At 39.7% G+C, this 23168-nt stretch overlaps 2 protein-coding genes across 2 annotated transcripts; one reads left to right on the top strand and one right to left on the bottom strand.

Annotated features, from left to right (window-relative positions):
- Positions 1-18214: 18214 nt before the first annotated feature.
- Positions 18215-19445, bottom strand: LOC110887627. The gene is made up of 2 exons (XM_022135205.1): positions 19228-19445; positions 18215-18506 (listed from the first exon to the last, which is right to left on the bottom strand). The coding sequence occupies exons 1-2, from the start codon at positions 19443-19445 to the stop codon at positions 18215-18217; spliced, it is 510 nt and encodes a 169-aa protein (XP_021990897.1).
- Positions 19446-21940: 2495 nt separating this feature from the next.
- On the top strand, positions 21941-22510 carry LOC110887626 (early nodulin-75-like). Its single transcript, XM_022135204.1, has one exon. It carries the CDS (start codon positions 21941-21943, stop codon positions 22508-22510), a length of 570 nt encoding a protein of 189 aa, XP_021990896.1.
- The last annotated feature ends 658 nt before the right edge of the window (positions 22511-23168 follow it).

Raw genomic sequence — 23168 nt, 5'->3', positions numbered from 1 at the left:
CATGTGCAGACCACCAACAACTACTTTATTATTTTCCCTTATATAATATTCGAATTTCTATGCAATTATTTGTATTAATAAGTCCTAAATCCCCACCTAATCATGACACCTAGCTAAAACACATGATGGCTTGTCGAAGTAGTAAGCTTTACTATGAGGTCTTGGGCTTGTCTAGTTATCCACGTGATATGCTCTGGTAACACCCATTTCTCAATTTTCAATGGCCGACAACAATACACACTATTTGGACCTCCAATTTTGATCACATGGATCGTGTATAGTGAGTCACAAGACTTCTGACGTGTCTAATTAATGAGGTCTATGTGATACTTTACCCAGCCGACGAACAACGGTTCAAGCATCCTAAGAACCCTAACAGTTAACATTCACATCATCAACAACAAAGCATTCTGATTGCAATACAGCTTACCAAAACATCGTACAGAAGTAACATCCGAAAACACAAACAACACATAAACAATCATTATTATACGATAATAAACTAACGATCATTGTTCTAATTATTTATGAGTAACAGTTCAACTCGGCATCATGATCGCTACACACATAAACCATCAAGAGTCATGATTATGGATAACAAGTTAACATACCGATCAATTACAAGGACCCTAGAGATGATGCTTCGCAGTTCATGAGCTCCGATGGGGGTTGTCTGCCGTCGGGTTAATGAAAGGTAGAGGAGAGGTAGTTAGGGTTTTCATATATTCTCCCATTCTAGTTTACGTAATCCCCCACTCCCTAATATACAACTTTGAGAACTCAAAACATAATGTGGGCTCATGAGTTGTGGGTCAAGTCATAACAGTGGGCAGGATTCAAACGTTAATGTGGGCCGAGTTAATCATAAAACGCAAGGAAGTAATCTAATATACAATGGCAGCCCAAAAGGATTAGTGATGGGTGCGACCCACATACCTAAGTGTGTAATATTAAACAGAATTATCGCACATCTTAGTTTAAGCTCAACGGAGTTATACCAATACCGAACATATTACACATAAGACTTTCACATAACGAGCACATAAACACAAGGGTTTCACATAACGAACACATAAACACATAATTGCAACATCTGACAGAACGTTAATAAAGGTGACACGCACGCGTAAAGAACCTTGGAACTCCGAGTTGTCACATCATCCCCAACTTGAAAGAAATTTCGTCCCGAAATTTTGATAAGCAAACTCAGAAGAGTGAAGTGATAGATCAAGATGACTGTGGATTTTCCTCGAGTGTCACATCATCCCCAACTTGAAAGGAATTTCGTCCCGAAATTCGCCAGTTGTATCAGAATTGATTTAACAGTTTTGAACAGTAGAGAATACTTGAGCTTCATCCGATCCTCGCATTCCCATGTGAACTCCGGTCCACGTCTTGAGTTCCAACGAACTCTTTCATGATTGGAATCCGACTAGACTTACGAACTTTAACTTCTTGGTCCATGATTTCAGTAGATTCCTCATCAACTGCAATTTGTCATTAACCTCAGACTCTAAAAGGGTATCACCAGCGTTTCACCGAACCAAGCACTTCCTTAATGTACATTACCCAATTCGTCAGGTAGCTCGATTTTGTAGACTATGTTGCCGATTTTTGAATGTCAATCGTGAGTTAAGCTTGTCATACTTCCCAAAGTGCATCGCACCCTCCTTGGGCGAGTCTTTCCACATGATACAATCGCCTACAACGAACTCTCAGTGTTTCCTAAGCTTATCAACCTTTCGGACGGTCACGCGTTGCCGCCAAATGATATCCGATCTAAACAATCTTTCCAAGAGGTTCGAGTACAAATCTTGGATTTATGATTAGGCTGTCACCCACCTTAACTCTACAAGGAGACTAGCGTTACTGTCCAGGCACGACCTCTAACAAAGTTGTCTGTGTACTAGAATGGTACCTGTTGCAGTAAACTCAACTAAGGATAAATGTCCTTCTGATTCTTACTAAAGTCAATCACACCCATGCTCGCAGTATGTCTTCGAGTGTCAAGATGGTTCGTTTACTCAGGCTGCTTGTCCTACGGTGACAAGTAATGCTCATGTCTAGACGTGAGTCGAGGGTGTTGTGTAGTGCCTATCATAAATCTGGTATAGATCAAAATCAGAGATACAGGAGTTGGCACCTCGTGCCTAGATAGCCGTCTTTCTCGGAGGACTATCCACAAGATGTGAAGACTCGTCAGTCTCCTTGATTGCAAGAAGGTGTGCTGCTAATGTGAGACAGTCAACGATCACCCAGGTGATATTGTTTCCGTTTCCAGTTCTAGGTAACCCAGTGACAAAATCCATGGTAGTCCGTTCTCGTTTCCATATGGGTATTGCTGGTTGCTGATACTTCACTTTGACTTTCACACAAGTCAACCATCATTTTCATACATAACTAGGTATCGAGGCCGGTGTGTTTTGCTCAACACGAACTCCCTACAGTTGCCGTATAATGAGGTCCACACTCGTTCCTAGAGTCAGTGAATATCATCCGACCCGCCAAAGGTTGCTTCTCCAAGCCCCGCATGGGTTCAACTTGAAAATTTTCTTCCCTCAGTTCTCCAGTTTGAACATAGTGAGTCTAGTCAGGTAAGTTAGAGTCGATAGGGAGTTGCAAAGCTCGTGCACATTCAAGTTTCACAGTCGTAATCATCCCAAAAGTTCCATCCAGCGATGCCATTAACTGATTTAGCTCTTTTGAAACCAGGGTACACAGGAGGCCCTTGTGATCGGTCTAAGTGGTGCATTCGGTACCGTCCAAGCAATGCCTCTAGCTTCAATCCAAAGACCACGGTTTCCATCGCGGGTTGTGTGTCATGCAGTTCCTTTTTGTAACTCCATTACGTAAATCATCACTCCCTCGTGCTGCATCGGTGTGTAATTGGGACTCTGATTCGAATCATCATGGTATACCACTAGATCACCCGTACCCTCGGGTGAAGACGGTACTCAGTGCATTGTAGTACTGGGTCTCGAAAGCTGAAAAGACGCCTTCCTGTTTTGTCCCCCACGAATGCACAGCACCATGCTGAGTTCTCGATAGTCAGTACGCTTATGAAAAGGCTTGTCTTCCCGAATATAACTGGGCTCCCCAAAGCGAAAAAAAAACTAGGTCCAACAAAAATCTTGTCCCACGGTTTATGTTGGTGATTAGACAGTTCTTGCAACCCTCCTGGTGCAAGATGGTATGAGTACGAGTAATCAGGACTGCCTCCGGTGCGAGATCAACTGAGATTCTACCTAACAGTTGTTGAAGTAGATCTGAAGCTTCCTCAGGTAGCACACTAAGAAGAATTATGAACAATTAGTGGATCCTCGATCCTCCTTCCTTAACATTAGTAACAGTTGCCAACGTACCGGGGTAATCCCTCTGTAGACACTCCTGGGCCTTCATGGCTAAATTGGTGCTAACCTTTGCACCACTCTGATACTTTAGGACATAAGGTGACGCTAAGTTTCTTCTCACAGGGTGCGTCTGAGTGATTTGTCTAGTTAATGAACCATTACTGACTACTGCATCGTAATCACCAAGGGTAGTAGAAGTGAGACCGGTGTCGAATGCCTGTCTCTCGTAGGGTCGAGTTTGCGTCCCAACTAACATGCGCGATCGCAGTTGACTTGCCATCAGCCGGTTCAATAACATGTTTGGTTTTTGCGAATCATCAAGGTTACACAGAATTAGGGCGAAGCGATTTACTACCCAACCAAACCACTATGTTGTTATTTTCCTAACTTCCTTTCCGTGAGCACCACTGCCGATGCAATCGTTACAGTCACGCGGATTTCTCCCGTATTGACCTCGCTCTCGTGATTGTGGTCGTTTTTGACTTATCAACGTCCAATACGTGCCGAAGGCACCTCCTTTTCCATACAGTAGGCTACTATTACAAGTACCTGGTTGTCACGAATACTGTTGCTCTAATGCTTGGGCTTGAAGCCGATCGCCACATTCTTTCACCACATTGTTCCTCTCTTCACACTTCGTGCCGAGTTCCAAGGTGTTACTCGTGGTGCTGGAAGTTACACATTCCACACTAAAATCTGTTATCACTTCTAAAGTCCAGATTGGTTTATAACAGTTGACTCCCACGAGTCGCTGACCAGAGTTAAGTTTTAGATTGAAGTCAGTTCGCTGGTGTCCGTTGCTGGCAATCGGGGTCGTCCAAATACTGAACTCGGTAGGATACTACACTCATCCTTTTGTTCATTATTCCAGCAAGTGATTCGAATTATCCCCAGTGTGTTTCAAGAGTGTTGCAAAAGCGATCGCTCTTCGAGGTTTAGAGCGTTAGTGTGTTGGGTCCAAACAAACGAAGACAAGTGAGGGAGGTAATAACCATTCATTCAACGCTATCACATCCAACTCAGGAACGTTCGCACAAGCACCTAGCATTCTACACAGTTTGCTAGGCGTTCTGATGAGTGTTCAAGCACTGTTTATTAACATCGAGGTTCGTAAAAGTTTGCTGAGAAGTGAAAAGCTCGTGTTTCAAAAAGTTTGTGTTCATGTAAGAGTCACTCACCGCCATGCCTTCTGTAGGCTGTTGTGTGTCACATTAATCAAATAATAGGAGTGGAAAGCCGTGTACACATTATAAGTGAAAAAACCTCGCTGGGACTCGCATTATGGAAGTGAAAAGTCGTGTACACAATACGGGGGTAAGGATGCTTGGTACATTCCGTACCAGCTTGATAGGCTGCTAAAGCCTCAGCCACGCGGGTGTTGATTAGGTCAGTCAACTCAGCCTGTGTCGTGGTGATGTTGCCTCGTCCGCGTCCTCGTTCACTCATGTTTCTATAGTTGGGAATTAACCGGTTTAGAAGTTGAAACGAGATGAGAGTCAAGTATCATACTGATATTTACGTACTACCAAGTTCACACATAGTAGGGCAGAACCCTCCTTACGCTCGATAAGTCTCACTGGGACTTGCATGCACCCCGCGTTATTATTAAGTGTGCACCCATAATAATAAGGCAATTTGCATGCTTATCTCAGTGCTTCTTAGCTCGCGCTCAAAGTTTCCCCCCGTTCAAACAACACAACAGATGATATCACAGTTCTATGGTTTACATGGGTCGGAGAGTGGTGTCACACTATCAAGCCACTATGGTGTTGAATGTTTCAGTTCACATACGTTGTTGGTGTGCGACTGCTAAGTAAGTACTGTATAAAGTGAGAGAGAATCGAACCTTGCAATCTGGTGCTGAGTGTCATGATCGATTTTCGAAGTTGTTCGGTTATAGTCTGGTTTTACGAATCGTTTTAAAACCTAGTTCACTATAACCAGTGGCTCTGATACCAACTGTAACACCCCCAAAAATTCCACCTTCGGAAACCCCGCGAGGCGTGTTACGCATCAGAGTTCGAGCCACCAATCACATTGAACCAATGGTAAATATTTAAATAAATCATGGCATTAATTTACTCACATAAGTTGTCAACATAATATTAATTCTCAAAAGTTGTGTAGCGGAAGCATGTAATAAGTTGTTTAGCAATTGTTTCATAATAACGCTTAAAACCAAAGTATCAAATGTAATTTAATCTAAGAGCCTCGATCCATGACCACTCCAGCACTCCCAGATAGCAAGCTTCCCAATTCCAAGATACCTACGACCTGCGAGCATGTAACACGTGTATCAGACAAAGCTGGCGAGTTCACAGTTTTAGAAAATGTTTATTACCCGTTGTGTGTAAAACCGTTCAATAACCACCGCAAGTAATATTGTTAATATCTCATTTCCAAACACGGACGGCTCACGGACTGCCCTTCCCACGTACTCCTATCTAGTACTGGGCCAGACTGGGTCATTAGTTCACCTCCGTCCTCTACAGGCACGAGGTGAGGGTGCCAAACCTAAGTAGCGCTACTAACTAATACCCGATGAGGGACTTACAAAAGACGATAGGTGAGAATATTAACCAATATACTCGTTTTTACCCAAAGACTCATTCCCCCGTGGAATACCCATTGACTGTCCCCAACCACTGGGACGCATGCTCGAATGTAGTGAACTCACCTTTGGTTTGCTCGGTTGATTTAATTACTCGTTCAACAACAGCGGTCAACCAAGCCCTATGATAGTTGTACATTACAGTCAGTTTGCTACAAGCCCAGTACGTATCATACCACATTCATTCATCAGAAAATGCACAAAATACAAGTAGTGACATTCATCACCTAGTACACTAGTCTAGTCATTTAAGCATGTAACATAACGTTTCGTTAACCATGTAAGATTCAATAAACATAAAGCCCAATAAAACCACCGGCCCAAAGGAAAAGACACGAGTCTTATTCAACTACAATTGGGTCCGAGGCCCAACAAGTCCTAACTACAAGGCCCAACAAATCATGCAAGTTCTGGGCGGCTCGGCCCGAAACTAATACAAACCAATGTATCACTATGGCCCTTTATTCATAAGATCATGTTATAAAATATCACCATTACCACATTACTCGTTCACGCGCGTATGTCCCAAGTGAAACCCAATCCCGAGCGGCTCAGGTACATGCGGCCAAACAAGACTGCCCAGCCCAATTCGATGTGTGGCTGTACCCTATCCCGGCCCCTTTTTCAGCCCGTATAAGTCCCGATGGGCCTCTCATTAACACCGTTTTTTATTCACATACGGCCCATCGCAATTTGTTGCCAAACATGTTCGAAGCGTTCCAACTTGACCCTTGACCCAATCCATTTGAGTAAACTAGCAATGATCTCAATCATAATTCCTATTGGGTTTCTATATATTGCCTAATCTCAACCCGCGAGCATCATCTGATTGTTACTAAAGTTATATTATTTAACATGTTGATTCCACTTAATTAGATAAAAGGGATCGGCCCCCAAGGAACTTCAGCCCACACATCTTCATGATTAATGAGAACCACACAGGTTAACATAATATCATGCCCATTTTATAATCTCATACATGTACTGACATCACCCATGTGCAAAGAAAGGACAACATTACTACATGTGCTTCCTATTAAATGCAGACCCTTACTTCAAGACATCAAGTAGACAACCTTTCCTTGCTATTACTTCATGCTTGTGAGATGAATTAACATGCAGCCAACATGAATTACATGTGCAGACCACCAACAACTACTTTATTATTTTCCCTTATATAATATTCGAATTTCTATGCAATTATTTGTATTAATAAGTCCTAAATCCCCACCTAATCATGACACCTAGCTAAAACACATGATGGCTTGTCGAAGTAGTAAGCTTTACTATGAGGTCTTGGGCTTGTCTAGTTATCCACGTGATATGCTCTGGTAACACCCATTTCTCAATTTTCAATGGCCGACAACAATACACACTATTTGGACCTCCAATTTTGATCACATGGATCGTGTATAGTGAGTCACAAGACTTCTGACGTGTCTAATTAATGAGGTCTATGTGATACTTTACCCAGCCGACGAACAACGGTTCAAGCATCCTAAGAACCCTAACAGTTAACATTCACATCATCAACAACAAAGCATTCTGATTGCAATACAGCTTACCAAAACATCGTACAGAAGTAACATCCGAAAACACAAACAACACATAAACAATCATTATTATACGATAATAAACTAACGATCATTGTTCTAATTATTTATGAGTAACAGTTCAACTCGGCATCATGATCGCTACACACATAAACCATCAAGAGTCATGATTATGGATAACAAGTTAACATACCGATCAATTACAAGGACCCTAGAGATGATGCTTCGCAGTTCATGAGCTCCGATGGGGGTTGTCTGCCGTCGGGTTAATGAAAGGTAGAGGAGAGGTAGTTAGGGTTTTCATATATTCTCCCATTCTAGTTTACGTAATCCCCCACTCCCTAATATACAACTTTGAGAACTCAAAACATAATGTGGGCTCATGAGTTGTGGGTCAAGTCATAACAGTGGGCAGGATTCAAACGTTAATGTGGGCCGAGTTAATCATAAAACGCAAGGAAGTAATCTAATATACAATGGCAGCCCAAAAGGATTAGTGATGGGTGCGACCCACATACCTAAGTGTGTAATATTAAACAGAATTATCGCACATCTTAGTTTAAGCTCAACGGAGTTATACCAATACCGAACATATTACACATAAGACTTTCACATAACGAGCACATAAACACAAGGGTTTCACATAACGAACACATAAACACATAATTGCAACATCTGACAGAACGTTAATAAAGGTGACACGCACGCGTAAAGAACCTTGGAACTCCGAGTTGTCACATCATCCCCAACTTGAAAGAAATTTCGTCCCGAAATTTTGATAAGCAAACTCAGAAGAGTGAAGTGATAGATCAAGATGACTGTGGATTTTCCTCGAGTGTCACAGTAATGCACAACACACTAGTAACCGGGTTAATCCCTAAACTAACTAAACTAACCTAACTAATATCTAATGATTAGTTGAAAACCAACCGGATTAACCCCCCCCCCCCAACCGAACTCGGTCACAATGTGACCATCTTTTGTACTCCTCTTGATTATTATATTCTCAATTGTCTAATATCTAGCCTACATATGATCTATTGGATAATACACTCATGAGATGTCTATAAGAACAAGACTAGAACCACTAATCATTCACTTAACACAACACTCAACAAAAACACACTCTCTCTCTCTCAAAGGCTCTCGGCCGAACACCCACACTACCATCCATCCATCTTTCAATTTCCATCAAGCTATTCTAAGATCATACAAGTGTTAAGGATCATATCCGAGGAGGCTTGGTGCATTCGGAAGGCGAAGGACCTCACCTCATTGCTTTTATCCACTCATTTTGCGTCTAGATTCTTCCCTAGCCTCGAGCTAGTAGTAAGTTACTATAATCACACTCTCGAACTATTTTAAGGTGGTTAAAATGATATGTAACAGTTAAAAGTCATGAACATGCAAGATGATACATAAAAGTCTACTAAAAATGCTAGTAATGATGGTTAAAAGCTTGAATGTTGTGTAAATCTTGTAGTATTTGATTTGTGTAGTTATTTAGGCCCGATCTATGTTGTGGTAGCTCGGATCATCGTTTAACCCGGATTGGTCATGATCATGGATTATGACATAAAGCTTATTTAAGTGTAACAAGGGTTAAGTGATGAAACTCTACCACACCTCAAACTTGAACTTGTGTAAAAATGGTTTTACTTACGGAATAGTGTTTAAAACTAGTAGATCTACGGATCTACAAGTGGTATTTTCAAAGGACCGAGTGTCAAAGAAACCATATTTACTAAAGACGGATCTTACACTACCAAGGATGATTTTTAGAACACACGAGTGTGTAAACACATAAAGTTTCGACAAAATAACTATTTTTGTAAAAATTGACAAGAAGTTGTAAAGATGGAATTTCTTTAAAAGCGAGGTTTTTACGAAACCGGATTGATTTATATAAAGATCCACTAAAAATAATGGGATTTACTTCATAGTTTTGAAAAAAAAAACTACAAGTTCATGTAATTTTTGCGATTTACATGTTTATTGACTAGTTTGTTGTTCTGAACATTGTTTTGGTTGAATAAGGAAATTGTTGGTTTGAATTACAAAAGAAAATGATACGCTTGAAAGCGTGGCCACCTCCAGTTACAGAGGAAACTCTGGCGAAATTTTTCCAAAAACCTAACACTTAGAATTATTTTCACTACAAGTGTTAGAAATGCATTTCGACATGTTTTCAAGATATAGATTTCGCCATGACTTTATTACAAAATATCGGAGGTGGAATTTCACAAAATAAAACTTGGTAAATATATATTTAGTATATATTTTTCATAACGTCACTTGTTATGTGTTTATGATTATTTTGTGAAGTATACAAATGTTATTTTTAGGGTAAAAAAATATTATCGAATGTTAACGAATCCAAAATAATACGAACGCCTCTACGTTAAATATATAAGTTACACCGGTAACTATTATTACCACTCGATCGTTAAAACGTAACTTATGCATATTTTAAGAAAATATGACTGAACGCGTATTTTGTCAAGGTATTATTTTGGGAAAATTTTATGTAATAGAAAATATAATATTTTTGAGAAGAATATTTATATTTTGGAGTTAGAAATAAAATATATTTTAAGTGAGACTTAATAATATATTTCGAACACACATGTATTAAATCCCCCATCCTTGGGAAGGAAAATGATTACCAAGTATTTACTAAATGTAAACACGAAATAGTTGTCTAACTATTTCCCAAACACTTAAACCATAAAGCTAAGGCACGGCCGTCCATCTAATAGAGTTAGTACGTGTAGGTCGTCGCACAGCTGCTTGAGCAGGAGATATACTTGGTAGAGACGCACCACAGTGAGTTCATGTCCCCCTTTTCTCTTAACTGTTTTCAGTTTTATAAACTGCAGGGGTGAAATACATGTTACTATGATTACAAGTACTTTATACATGGTATGGTTAGCGTAAGGAGGTTTACTACTTAGATCATGTGAGTGGGTAGGCGCAACATGAGGCCATTAATCCTCATGGTAGGACCGAGGGACAGGAGCCGTAGATCTATCTGGGTGTAGCGAGCCCAGCCCCAGGCCAAACAAGAAACGGACCTCGGGGTGACTTTGTGCCCAACGCATAAATCCGCTAGGTTTGAGTCTTCCTACTTGCACTTCACATATATCAATGGCCTTGCAAACCATTGGTGATCTCTTTTTCCTTATTTGCTACATACCTGGATTTTTATACTTACAAAGGTTATACTTACTCACTTACACATGAACTCGCTCAACATTATTGTTGATTTTCCAACTTACATGTATTTCAGGGAATTAAAGGATCTGGCGCGGTATGACACGTTTTCCCGCTACACTAGTTACGAGGTCATCCGGTTTAGGGGATGTGGCTCTTTCCTGGACAAGTCACAGTCCTTAAACTATGTTTATGTCATGTTGATGTTTGTGTTTGTTGAACAATGTTTATGTCGTTAGGATGTGTTTCCGTTGAGACAATGTTGCTGTACTTGGTTTTTAAAACTTAATCCTATGGATGATCTTGCATGGTTTTATTTCATATAGCTTTGTTATGGTTAAGCTATGGTATTAAGAAGTCACACCAAAATAACCACGCTTCCGCAAAGCCAGGGTGTGACATCCCACCTCAGAATATACTCCCGTATCCAGATTTCTATATTCAGTCTTACAGGTGAGTGTTCACTAATGATATATGTAAACGGGTAATGCGAGACCATGAGAGATCAGGTTAGAACTTCCGTTCAGACAAAGAGATGATGGCTCATCTTTAGGTGTGTCCCGTTTGGGGATCCTTTCTTCAACAGCACATGATTAGCATTTTTCAATGTTTCATCATTTTTATGCTGAGGGAGAGCTTTATGATTAAAGCAGTGCAGAGCATTATACGAGGACTAGGCTATTGCTCCCGCAAAATCAGAAGTCCTGGTATAATACCCGAGATATCATCACGCACAAAGACCTAGTATGTCAGAAATAGAAAATCTCTCAAACAAGATTTCGGGGGTTACCCATTATCCAAGAGATGTTCCCCACGAGATAAGTAAGTATATGATATTTAGGTTTATATCTCGAAAACAATCTACTGAATGTATAAAAACCTACTGGCAAATCATCAGTGAGACCGTTTATCACATTTGACTTTCCAATTCTTCAGCACGCTGTGATTGTCCACTGATGTACTATCATTTCCTCTTTTTCACAACAAAAACTCATTTTTGAATCTTCAATGTTTTTGGCTTTTTGATTTTATCATGTTTTTGGATTTTTCAAATTTTCAAAATTTTTAATTTTTTTACTCCCCCTAAAATCAAAAATATGTTTCAATTTTTGATTTTCTGGGAAAATTTGAAAATAAAAGCAATAAACTGCACAAATAAACTGACAAACTAATTTGAATTGCTTCAATTCACCATCCACTTGGCATAAACAATCAGAACTCCCCCTAACAACAAACTATTTTCCCATTATGATTTCAAAACACTTAAGTTTGTTTTAATCAAAATGGTTTTTCCGGAAAATTAGTTTTGTTGAATTTACAAACCACTTGTAGGATCGGGGATTTATTCATCACTTTGTTATTTCAACCACTTGAATGAAAGTTAAATCAAGTTCAACTTAATGACCTAGATTAACCACTTGTAGGTTTTTTCAACAATAACACTTGTAAGTCAAAATATGATAATTTGCCAATTTTTCAAAAAAGATGCCGATTCCTACTCCCCAATTACCAACCTGGGAGTTCCGGCAAGTCAGGTTTTTTAGATATAGAGATTTTCCCAAGCCTGGCGGTCCTTGGGAGATTCCGAGTCATCATTACTCGGTTTCTTTCCTTTCTTCTTCTTTTCATAGTATTCCTTTACCCCTTTGACCTTTCCGTCAACCATTTTTCCAAAAATATTTAGAACTTTGGGGTTAAAGGCGTTTTCAACATCAAATTCTTTCTTTTCAGAAAAAAATTGATTTGAAATCTCAATTCTTACAACTTTTGATTTTAAATTTTCAGCCCGCAACGGTGGAAAATTTTCGTCATCGAGTGGCGGAACTGAATTTTCTCTTTTTAGCACAACAAGTGGCTCCTCTGACTTTGACGAATCAGATTCATCGCCAGAACTAACATCTGATTTCTTAACAACCCACTTTTGGTTGTTAAGCTTCACTTTTCTTTTGTAAAAACTTTTTGAACTCTCACCAACCTCAAATTTTGAATTTTGAATACTATAAATTGTTCGGTTGGTGGTTCATTTTCAACCGTCTTTTCTTTCAATTTTTCAGAGACTCCCTGTTTTGTTTGGATTGCATTTGGACAGTTCAATGCAATGTGCCCAACTTTCTGACATTGATAACAGGTTCTTGTCTCCTTTTTCTGATGTTGCTCATCATTCTTCATTCCCTCTTGCTTCTTAGCAAGGAATTCTTTGTTTGATTGCTTCCAGAATGAGCTCTTTTCTTCTTCTTCAGACGATGTTCCTGAAACAAATTTAGTTTTTGGTTTATAAATTTTCTCATTTTTATGATTTTCTGGTGGAATAAAACCTAAACCTTTCTTTTTGAAATTACCGTTATGGTTTGGTTTCTTTCGAAAATCCGAACCAGAACTGTAACCCTTTTTCTTGTTTAACCTTTGTTGAACTCTTGAGGTGTACTTTTTAGGTTTTTCAGTAAGATTTACATCTTTTATTTCAGAAATATTAATTTCTGTGAATTTGAAAACCTTTTTAATCATTTCAGTTTTAACACCTCTTATTGGAAATTCTTCATCAGAATATAATTTGTCTGAATCATTCAAAGTATATGCAACTTTGAATGTTTCGTCATTCAAATTATTCTTTGACATCAGAAAATCTTTATTGTAAACCCTTTTGCCCTTTTCGACTGTTGGACTTGACGTGTCAGACTTTGACTTTGACTCTGACTCTTCATCCTTATCCAACACCTGATCGACCACTTTCTTTATTAACTCAGACTCATAATCATTGTCAGACGATGTGAATGTGACGTCAATATTATCTGGCAATCCATCTGAAGGTTCAGATTCCCACTTTAAATTGTTTTCCTTTTTGACTCTTTCTGAATTAGGATTTCGTGGAGAATATCCATTTTCAAGCGGCGGTGAACACTTGGTATAATCAGTACTATGTTTCTTACCAGCATCCTTTACTTCAGTATCCTCTTCTTCAAGCGCTTTCATGCCTTCTACTACAGGATAAATCCTGTCAATCACATAAGAAGCACATGAGTAACTTCTCAATAACCTGTTTACCCTTTCAGTTTCTATCCTCTGGGTTTCCAATTTTTGTTCAAGTACAGCACATTTCTCAATGTAATTATTAATTATTTTCTGCTTTGTCATGAACGCTCCATTGAGTGTCTTCATAGCTAACGCTTGTTCACTGCTTGACTTGTTGTATTGATTCATAGCTTTGTTTAAAACATCATAAGATTCTTTTAGTCTGTTCATGTTATGAATCAATTTCTTGTTATGCCTTTTCATAGTATCACAATTTTCACATTTCTCCGGTATCTTTTCTGCATCAGCTTCCTTTTCAACCTTGAAAGCTGGAATTTCTTTAATCTGCTTCTTTATCACTCGAACATCTTCATCATCACTGTCATCTTGTTTTTTAACCTGCTTATTTATCACTCGAACATTTTCATCATCACTGTCATCTTTCGCAGCTTGTATTTCTTTGTTCTCTTTCATTTTACCTGCATAATACGAATTATCATCATCACTTTCATCTTTTTCTTTAACAGTTGCTGCTTTATGATTCTTCTTTTTCGCAGCTTGTTTTTCTTTGATCTTTTCCGTTTTACCTGCAAAAAACAAATCATCATCATCATTATAAGTTGAAAATTTTCTTTGATAATATTTAAGTTTTCGAATTTCTTCGGCATCATCATCACTCTCTTCAAAAATTGGTGCTTTTCTTGAAACCTTTTTTGTTGAAACTGAATCTTCTTCTTTCTTTTTCGGACTAAATTGCTGAGATTCGTAATAAGCATATGCCATTTCTTCTTCAGCAGTTGTATCTTCAAAAATTTTAGCAACAAATGCTTTAGTTTTCGATGTTATGTTAGGATCGTAATTATCCCAACTAAAACCTTCTGGCAATCTTTCATCATCTTGATCTATTATACCAAAACAAGCTCTTCTTGATGATGACTCTTCGATCATTTCCTTCTTAGCATGTGAAATTTGTGGTTGTTGTTGTTGATGCGGCAGTTGAGCAACTTGATGATAAATCGCTTTTCGATAGTAATCATTGTTGCCGAATGGATTTTGAGCTCCACTTGCTTCACGATTTGTACATTCTCGCTTGAAATGCCCTTTTTCCCTGCAACGAAAACAAGTAACTTTAGATTTATCAAAACCTAAAGTAGAAACATTAGCATCACGAAAGTCATCTCTTCCAGTGATTTGTTTAAACTTCTCAGCTCTTCTCAACACGCTCGCTAAACACCACTTAATATCCATAAGTTCTATCTCCTCAGCATCAATCTAGTCGTAATCCTCTTTTGTCAACATTGGATCTCCGATCCTTCCTGCAACTAAACTCTCATAAGACTCTAACACGGTTACCAACAAAGACATATGACCTTTGGCTACTTCTTCAGAGAAATTCTGACCGTTCTGAAGATGTAATGCAATGTTAAAGTTTAGCACTTGACCTTTACCGTCGAATGAGCTTTGCGATTTAGAACTGGTTGCTGAAAACTCTGGATCAAATGATGGATATGAAGAAAATTCATTATTGTTGTCCGATCCTTGAGATGATCTTCCAGAAGAACTTTTTGCATTAAATGCAGTTTCGATCTTTGGTGCAATGTTGGTCCTATCACTAGTACCTCCTTTGTAATATAGACCAATGTCTTGTTCACCATTAAAGTCCTTCATTCTCGCCATCTTTCGTTGTTCCATCTCTTGAACTTCGAGTTTTTCAATAAACTAGGTCAACGTTAGATTTGTAAAATCATCATTATTCTTTAACATCATAAGATATGTGCCCCAAACATCTTGTGGCAATGCATCGGCCAACTTTTCAATCCATTCTTCTTTATCTTTCTTGATGTCCAATCTCTTCATGTTCACCACCAAATTGCAATATCTTTCAATAATCTACTTGGTGTTTTCATTTTTTAATTCACGAAATAGATCAAATTCTTTCTTCAAAAGCGATTTTTTGTTCTTGATCATGTCTTGACTTCCAACAAACTTCGTTTTTAGTGCTTTCCATATTGAGTGTGCACTTCCATTGTGTTGTAATAAAATATAGATTTCTTCCTTAATAGCTTGTTGCAATATACTGATCATCATCTTTTGACTTTTGTATTTCTTTTTCTGATCATCACTTAGATCTTTAATAGCAACATTCTCTCCGTCATCATCAGTCGGTCTAATATATCGTTGTTCAACACATTCCCATGCATCTAAGTAATTTGACTGAACCCAATTTTCAAAATGCTCCTCCCATCCACTATACTCCTCAATATTCATGAGCTTAGGCGGTTTTTGCATGGTTCCCATTTCATTTTCTAAGGTCGCGTTCAGAGCAATAGTGATCGGAGTTGCAAAATACGTTGTAAAATTCGTTTTCCATGCTTCGGTTTCGAAAATTTCCAAAATCATAATTTTCAAACGATCTGAAGAATTTTCAAACGACCTGTGTAACAAACCCAAACAATCTGGCTAAGTTTCTATTCGTGCGACCTGAATTTATGCCAATCCGTGTGACCTGATCACTTTTCAAGCGAATTGATTTAACCCGTACGAACTGAAACAAGATTTCAAACGAACTGGCAAAGTTTCACACGAACTGAGACAAAGCGTGTGACCTGGGGGTTATTTCACACGAACTGGACCTTTTTCAAGCACTTTGTGCGAACTGGTAACACTTTTTAAACGACCTGGAGCTTATTTCAAGCGAACTGAATAAAAAATACTCAACCCGTGCGAATTGAGTGAATTTCCACACGACCTGACAACCTCAAATGATCTGAAACTCAAACACACACGATCTGATGATATGTTTACCACTTCACACGACCTGGTTCAAACGAACTGGGTCAAACCGTGCGAACTGGGCTAAGTTTCACGCGACGTGGATGATTTTCGAACGAACTGACATGTTTTCGGTTGGTTTTTTCAAAATTGATCACGTTTTAGGTTGAATTAAGATCTGATTCTTTCAAGGATTGATTAAAACAGTATTTCGCTTGTTATATGTAAAAATCAGGCCATTTTAACCGTAAAAACTCAGTTAATTTGATGAAAAAGTATAGAAGTGTGAGTAGAAATCAGAAATTTCGGTGAAAAACAGCTGAAATGGTAAGAACTCTTCCTCCTGAGCTCTGATACCACTTGTAGGATCAAGATTCGACCTAAACGAGTCGTTCAGAAGAGATCTCCATCAATACGAAAGGCGGAATCAGACGTATCAATGTTATTTCAGCTAAATACACACTAGAATCACTTAAACTGTCTCTTGTATTGATTTGATAGCTTTACACGGTCTGGAGACACTTCGGCAGAGCTTCGCTACCGGAATGACAAAGTTACAAATGAAAGACCCAAGTCACCTATTTATAGGAAATCCACTTCGCACGAACATGTATTGTCCAGTTCGCACGAACTGGTTTTTGTCCAGTTCGCACGAACTGCCAGTTCGTACGAACTGGTCAATTCCGTACTGTTTTCCGTTTTTCTCATACTACGTGACTTGTTCTATCTAATCTATCACAAGACTCGATACAAGACGAAGTCGACAGACATATGCACCAACACCAACTAGATATGAATGAGATCTGCTGTAGAATCAAAACCCATTCCATTATTTGAATCCTAAAGGAATCCGAATCAAAACCGACCTGATACAGAGGACGATTCAGTAAATCATCTAAAGAACAAATCCATTTAGTATAGATGGCGATTTGCAGGTCATCCTCAAGATTGTGAATCGTCACGATCTACAAATGAAACCTGTAATAGATCCACTTACCACTATTTTCCCCAAAAGAATTTCATCAAGGGTTAATTTTTATTAATGAAACTTGCATTTGAAGCAAGGAATGAAGAAGATGGTTGAGTGGGGTGAGGTGGGTGCGAAGTGGGTGGGGTAAGTAATTTAGTTATAGGGTGTTTTAGAGAGTGAGAGAGAGAGAATTAAGGGGTGTGATATTTTCTTGTTTTTTCATTTTCTATTTAATATATTTTTAAGCAAAAAGGTAAAATTACAAAACTACCCCCATGTCAATAAATTTAACTTAAAATTTTAACTAGGTTAGGGCTAAAGGATGTAAGGTGTAATTAGTTTTGCAAATAAAGGATTGTGACTGTAATTATTGATGTTAAAGGTTATCCACTACAATTCGATACAAACATAAAGGACGGAAAGTGTAATTTACCCAAAAAAAAAAAACAAGCAACCAAATTACACAAGAAATGATGAGATTGTAGCATAGTAAAACATAAACATATAAAACATTAAGAAAGCACATATATACACAATACTTGCATCAAGACAGTCACATGCATAGTCACCCTAGTGTTTAGGAAAATCTAAACCCCTAAGACCCAACTAAAGCTCTAGAACACCCTCCCCTGAACAACTTTAACCTTAATCCTATGCCTCCATGAACTCCTATCTTGGACCATATCCTCAAAGAGGTGCAACTCTAGTAAATCGTGTCTAATTCGTTCATCCCAAGTTAATTTGGGCTGCCTCTTCTCCTCATCCCCTCAACAGTGAGGATTTCCACTGCTCTAACCGGTGCCGTCGACTGCCTCCTCTTCACATGCCAAAACCATCTCAATCTATCCTCCGTTATCTTATCTGATATATTCGTCACTCCTAACCTCTCCCTGCAAACCTCATTTCTTATTCGGTCTAACCTCGTATGCCCACACATCCACCTTAGCATCCTCATCTCTGCAACTTCCATCTTATGTGCTTGTGTCTTCTTGATGGCCCAACACTTTGTCCCATATAGTATAGCAATTCTAATTGCAATCCCATAAAATTTCCCTTTTTAATTTTGTTGGAAACCTCTTATCACACAATATTCCTGTGGCAGCTCTCCATTTACACCAGCCAATCTGTATGCGGTGGGCCACATCGCTATCTATCTCCCCATCCTCTTGTATAAACGATCCTAGGTACTTGAACTTAGTTGCCTATGGAACTACTTGGCCCTCAATGGTGACCTGAGTGTCATCACCATCGCCTACACCACTGAAGTTACAATATAGATACTCCGTTTTATAGCGACTTATCCTTAAGCCCTTGCCCTCTAAAGCTTCTCACCGCTCCTCTAACCTCTCATTCATCGGCAAAAAGCATGCACCACGGAACTGCCTCCTGAATTGACTTGGATAACTCATCCAAGACAACCGCAAAAATAAACGGACTCAACGCAAACCCTTAGTGGAGTCTTATTTCCATAGGGAAAAAATCTGCTTCCCCTACCGGTGCATGAACACTAGTTTTGGTCCTACCATACATATCCTTGATAATGTCTATATACTTTGGAGGAACCCCTCTACCCTCCAAGCTAACCCAAATCAGTTGACGTGGCACACTGTCATATGCCTTTTCAAGGTCAATGAACACCATATGTAGATCCCGCTTCCTTTATCTATACTTTTCCATCAATCTCCTTAAGATATGTATTGCTTCCGTAGTTGACCGACCTGGCATGAAACCAAATTGGTTTACTATAACCTCAACATCTTAATCTCTTTGTAATTTCCACAACACTGGACGTCTCCCTTGTTCTTATATAGAGGCACTACGATAATACTCCTCCATCGGTCAGGCATTTTTCCAGATTTGAATATAAGGTTGAACAAAGTAGTTAGCCATTGAACTACTTTATCTCCTAAACACTTCCACACCTCGATTGAAACGTTATCCGGACCAACTGCCTTGGCCCTTCCCATTTTCCTAAGTGATGTTCGCACCTCTGCTTGTGTGATACCCCGACAATAATAGTTGTTCCGTTGTCACCTTTGAGAAGTACGGTCCTCGCTTTGTTGTCCGTAAGCCCTCCCTCCGTTGAAAAGACTCTGGAAGTAAGTCTGCCATCTTAACTTAATGTCATTCTTATTCACTAAAACACGTCCATCCTCTCCTTATAAACCTCACAACCCTTAAATCTTGCCTCTTACGCTCCCTAGCTTTGGCAAGCTTATACATATCATGCTCCACATCCCTTGTCTCTAGTCGTTCATACATCTGCTTAAAGGCTGCATTCTTTGCCTCAGTCACTGCCTTCTTTGCCTCCCCTCTGGCTTTTTTATATTTCTCCCTCAACCTCAATTACTGCTCCTCATCTGCACACCTTAAAAGATTCCGAAGACACTGTTTTTTATCCCTTATTTTGGTCTGCACATCGCCATACTACCACCAGGTCTCCTTGTGTCCATTCTTCTTTCGTGTAGCAACCCCTAGAGTTTCCTTCGCCACATGAGTAATAGTATTCTCCATATCCTCCCACATTCGGTTTGTGTCCCCATCTTGTGGAGTTGATGTCGTTAGCATGATCTTATCTCTGAACATTGTAATCTTATCACCTTTCAAATTTCCCCATCGAATCCTAGGATGAAATCTCTTTTCCCCCTCCGACAACTTTACTTTTAGGACAGTATCAGCCACCAACAAATGATGTTGAGCCAATGTTGTCTCCCCTGGTATACCTTTGTAATCTCCCCACCATCGTCGATCTTCTTGCCTCATTAAGAGGTAGTCGATTTGCGTGTTACGTCCCCTGCTACTAAAAGTGATCAAGTGAGAGTCCCTTTTTCTAAAGAATGAGTTTAAAATACCTAGGTTGTGGGCCCCCGCAAATTCTAGAAGATCCCTACCAGGTTCATTCCAGAACTCTCTATAAAAATTCTCTCATCCCTAGGTATGGCCCCCACTACTGCATCTAAACAATCCCAGAACTCTCTCTCCTCTCATGAACCCCCAATCCAATTTGTGGTGCATAAGCGCAAACTACTGCCATTACTTCACCACCTAGTACTAACCTCAACACCATAATCCTATCATTATGCCCTCAAACCTCCACCACATTATTATGCAGTTCCTTAGTCACTAGAAAACCCACCCCGTTCTTAACCCCATCCAACCTTAAATACAACAACTTATACCAATTGCATTCGACCCTTCTATACCCCTTCCACCTAGTCTCCTAAAGGCACACTAGTTGAACCCTACGCCTTTTAAGCACATCTACCAACTCCAACAACTTTCTATTTAAGGTTCCTACATTCCAGGAAGCCAAGTGTAAAGTATACTCCTTATTTTTTTCCCTTACTTGCACCCCTCTTTCCCAGACATAGCCTTAAGGAATAGTCATGACTCAAGTTGTCTATGGTTACAGTTAATCACACAAGAACAAGTGCTCACAAAAAAATTAAATAAAAAATAAGTAAATAAAAAACCAAAAAAACCGACAGGAACTCAGGCACCGTGAGTCTCAGATCACCCGGTCTCACACAAATCTCATCCAATTGCAAATAGATGTACCCAAAAATCATACGCACAGTATGATATTAAATATAGTTTGATAATCAAAAGAATATTTGTTACCTTCTAATATAATAGTTTGTTTAATAAAGTCCCCAGTTATTGCACACAAGATATTGGAGTATAGTTTGTTAATAAAAAATAATTGTTATCTCTTAATATACTATTTTGTTTTTTCTAAATATATATACTAAGAGAGAAAGCACCTGGGTGATAGCGTTCAATAAACTTATTGGTTGTTTGGAACCCTAAAACAACGAGTCTCTGTGTGCTGTTTGAGACTTTCACCGGAAAGTCATAACAGCTGGTGCCAAAACTTGCAGTCAGAAGTAGGAGAGTTCGTAGAGGTTGAACCTAGCTTGATTCTGTCACACCCCGATATTTCCACATATTACTGGTGTGACAAGTTTGTGTCAGAGCCAACATTGAGGGAATTAAACACTATCCTTTTGTGTTTAATCTCAATGACACAGTTGCACATTCCTTGACTTCTGAGTCTAGGCAAACGACCTAGGATTAATCCTAATCTTATTGGTTTATATCTTTTGTTGGTTTTTCTTGTTTTGACAGGTTTACTTAAATCATTCCGCCAAGAGTACGTGGACGTGGAGGTCGTGGCAAGGCACCGAAGGGAACAAGGAATGATCATGAAGCAGGACCGTCACACAGATGTACACCCTCAGCATCCTTTAGCTCCAACCCACATGAGGATTGGAGGACCTATCTTGAACCTGCGAGGCGTTCTGTCTCGCTTAGCTCTTTGCCCTCAAACCACCACTCATTCGGGCCACAACAGGAGGAAGAGCCCTATGACTCACACCACTCATACATTCCCTTGCAGCGTTCGGGTTCTCATCACTCATTTCAGAACGCCACACCCTACTTCCAAAGCAGGTTCAACCCAATGAACCAAGTTGAAGAACCAGAGGGTCAAAACCCTTTGGGACCAGCAGACCATTTTCCTGAATACCAAGACATGGAGATGGACGATGATCCAGATCCCGAGATGCCACCATTAGGGATGCCCACGCATCCCATAGAGATTTCAAGCGGATCATCTTTTCATGCTTCGCCATACAGGGGCCCTAATATCTGGGCCAAAAGGTGGAGCACATATAAGTGGGAGTTTACTCCCCCTCACCGCAACTCTCCTCCACATCAGCGGGTTCCCTCTGAGGACCCACACTTTCAGGCAGACACGCCACCGCCACCATCTGCGCTAGAGCAGCCACCGCCTCTAGAACCATCGAGGCGAAGAAGAAGTGCACGGATGTCCGTGCGTGGCGGTTTTCATTTCAGCACCCCCCAACACTCCAGCAACTACCCTCCGTTCTATGAAGACCCGCAAATGGGTGGGCCTTCAAATGCTGTTTCTGTAGTCGACTCTGCACCAGTCGCACCTGCACCACCCATAGGTTATGAAAACCCAATTCCATCTTACCCAGATGCAGCTGGGTACAACCTGTTTGAGTAGCAAGCTTATTCGGGTTATAACTACAACAATGCACCTGCCGTCGACCCATACGTCGAGGCAGCAAACTTCATTGCTCTCTATCCCTCGCCCTTTCCATCCGCGTACCCGACTGGGTACCCTGCATAAGGGTATCAATACCCACCACCTCCACAACCTCAGCAGCAGCAGCCGCCGCAACCACCACTTCAACAGCCTCAACAACAAGAAATCCTCCAAAGGTTGCACGAGGTGGAACAAAGGGTAGAACAAGAGCAAAGAAGTCACCGCGGTCTTCTAAAGGGATTGGCAAACCTCATTAAGGGGAAAAAGAAGAGGGATTATTAGAAACCCTTAATTATTATTTTGTAATTTCATTTCAATTAAGTCCCTGCGTGGACATTTCATTTATGTATTTAGTCCCTGCGTGGACTTGTTTCTAATTTTAGTCCCTGCGTGGACAAGTTATTTCCTTAAAGACCCGTTTAGGGCATTATTGTAATTCTTAGGATTTATTTATGAGAAATTTCCTTTTGCAATTACCTTTGGCATTAAACATATACATATACATCATATCACAAATCAAAATATCAATTCAATTTTTAATTGATCTGCCATTAAATCTCAAAAGAAAATATTAAAGGTATAAGCTAGCCTATATGTTATTTTAGACATGGCCATG

The sequence above is a fragment of the Helianthus annuus genome, chromosome 15 (genome assembly GCF_002127325.2).
Source record: "Helianthus annuus cultivar XRQ/B chromosome 15, HanXRQr2.0-SUNRISE, whole genome shotgun sequence".
In the NCBI taxonomy this organism is placed as follows: Eukaryota; Viridiplantae; Streptophyta; class Magnoliopsida; order Asterales; family Asteraceae; genus Helianthus; species Helianthus annuus.
Note: the sequence above shows the minus strand (reverse complement) of the source record. Positions and strands in the feature narration are given on the sequence as shown.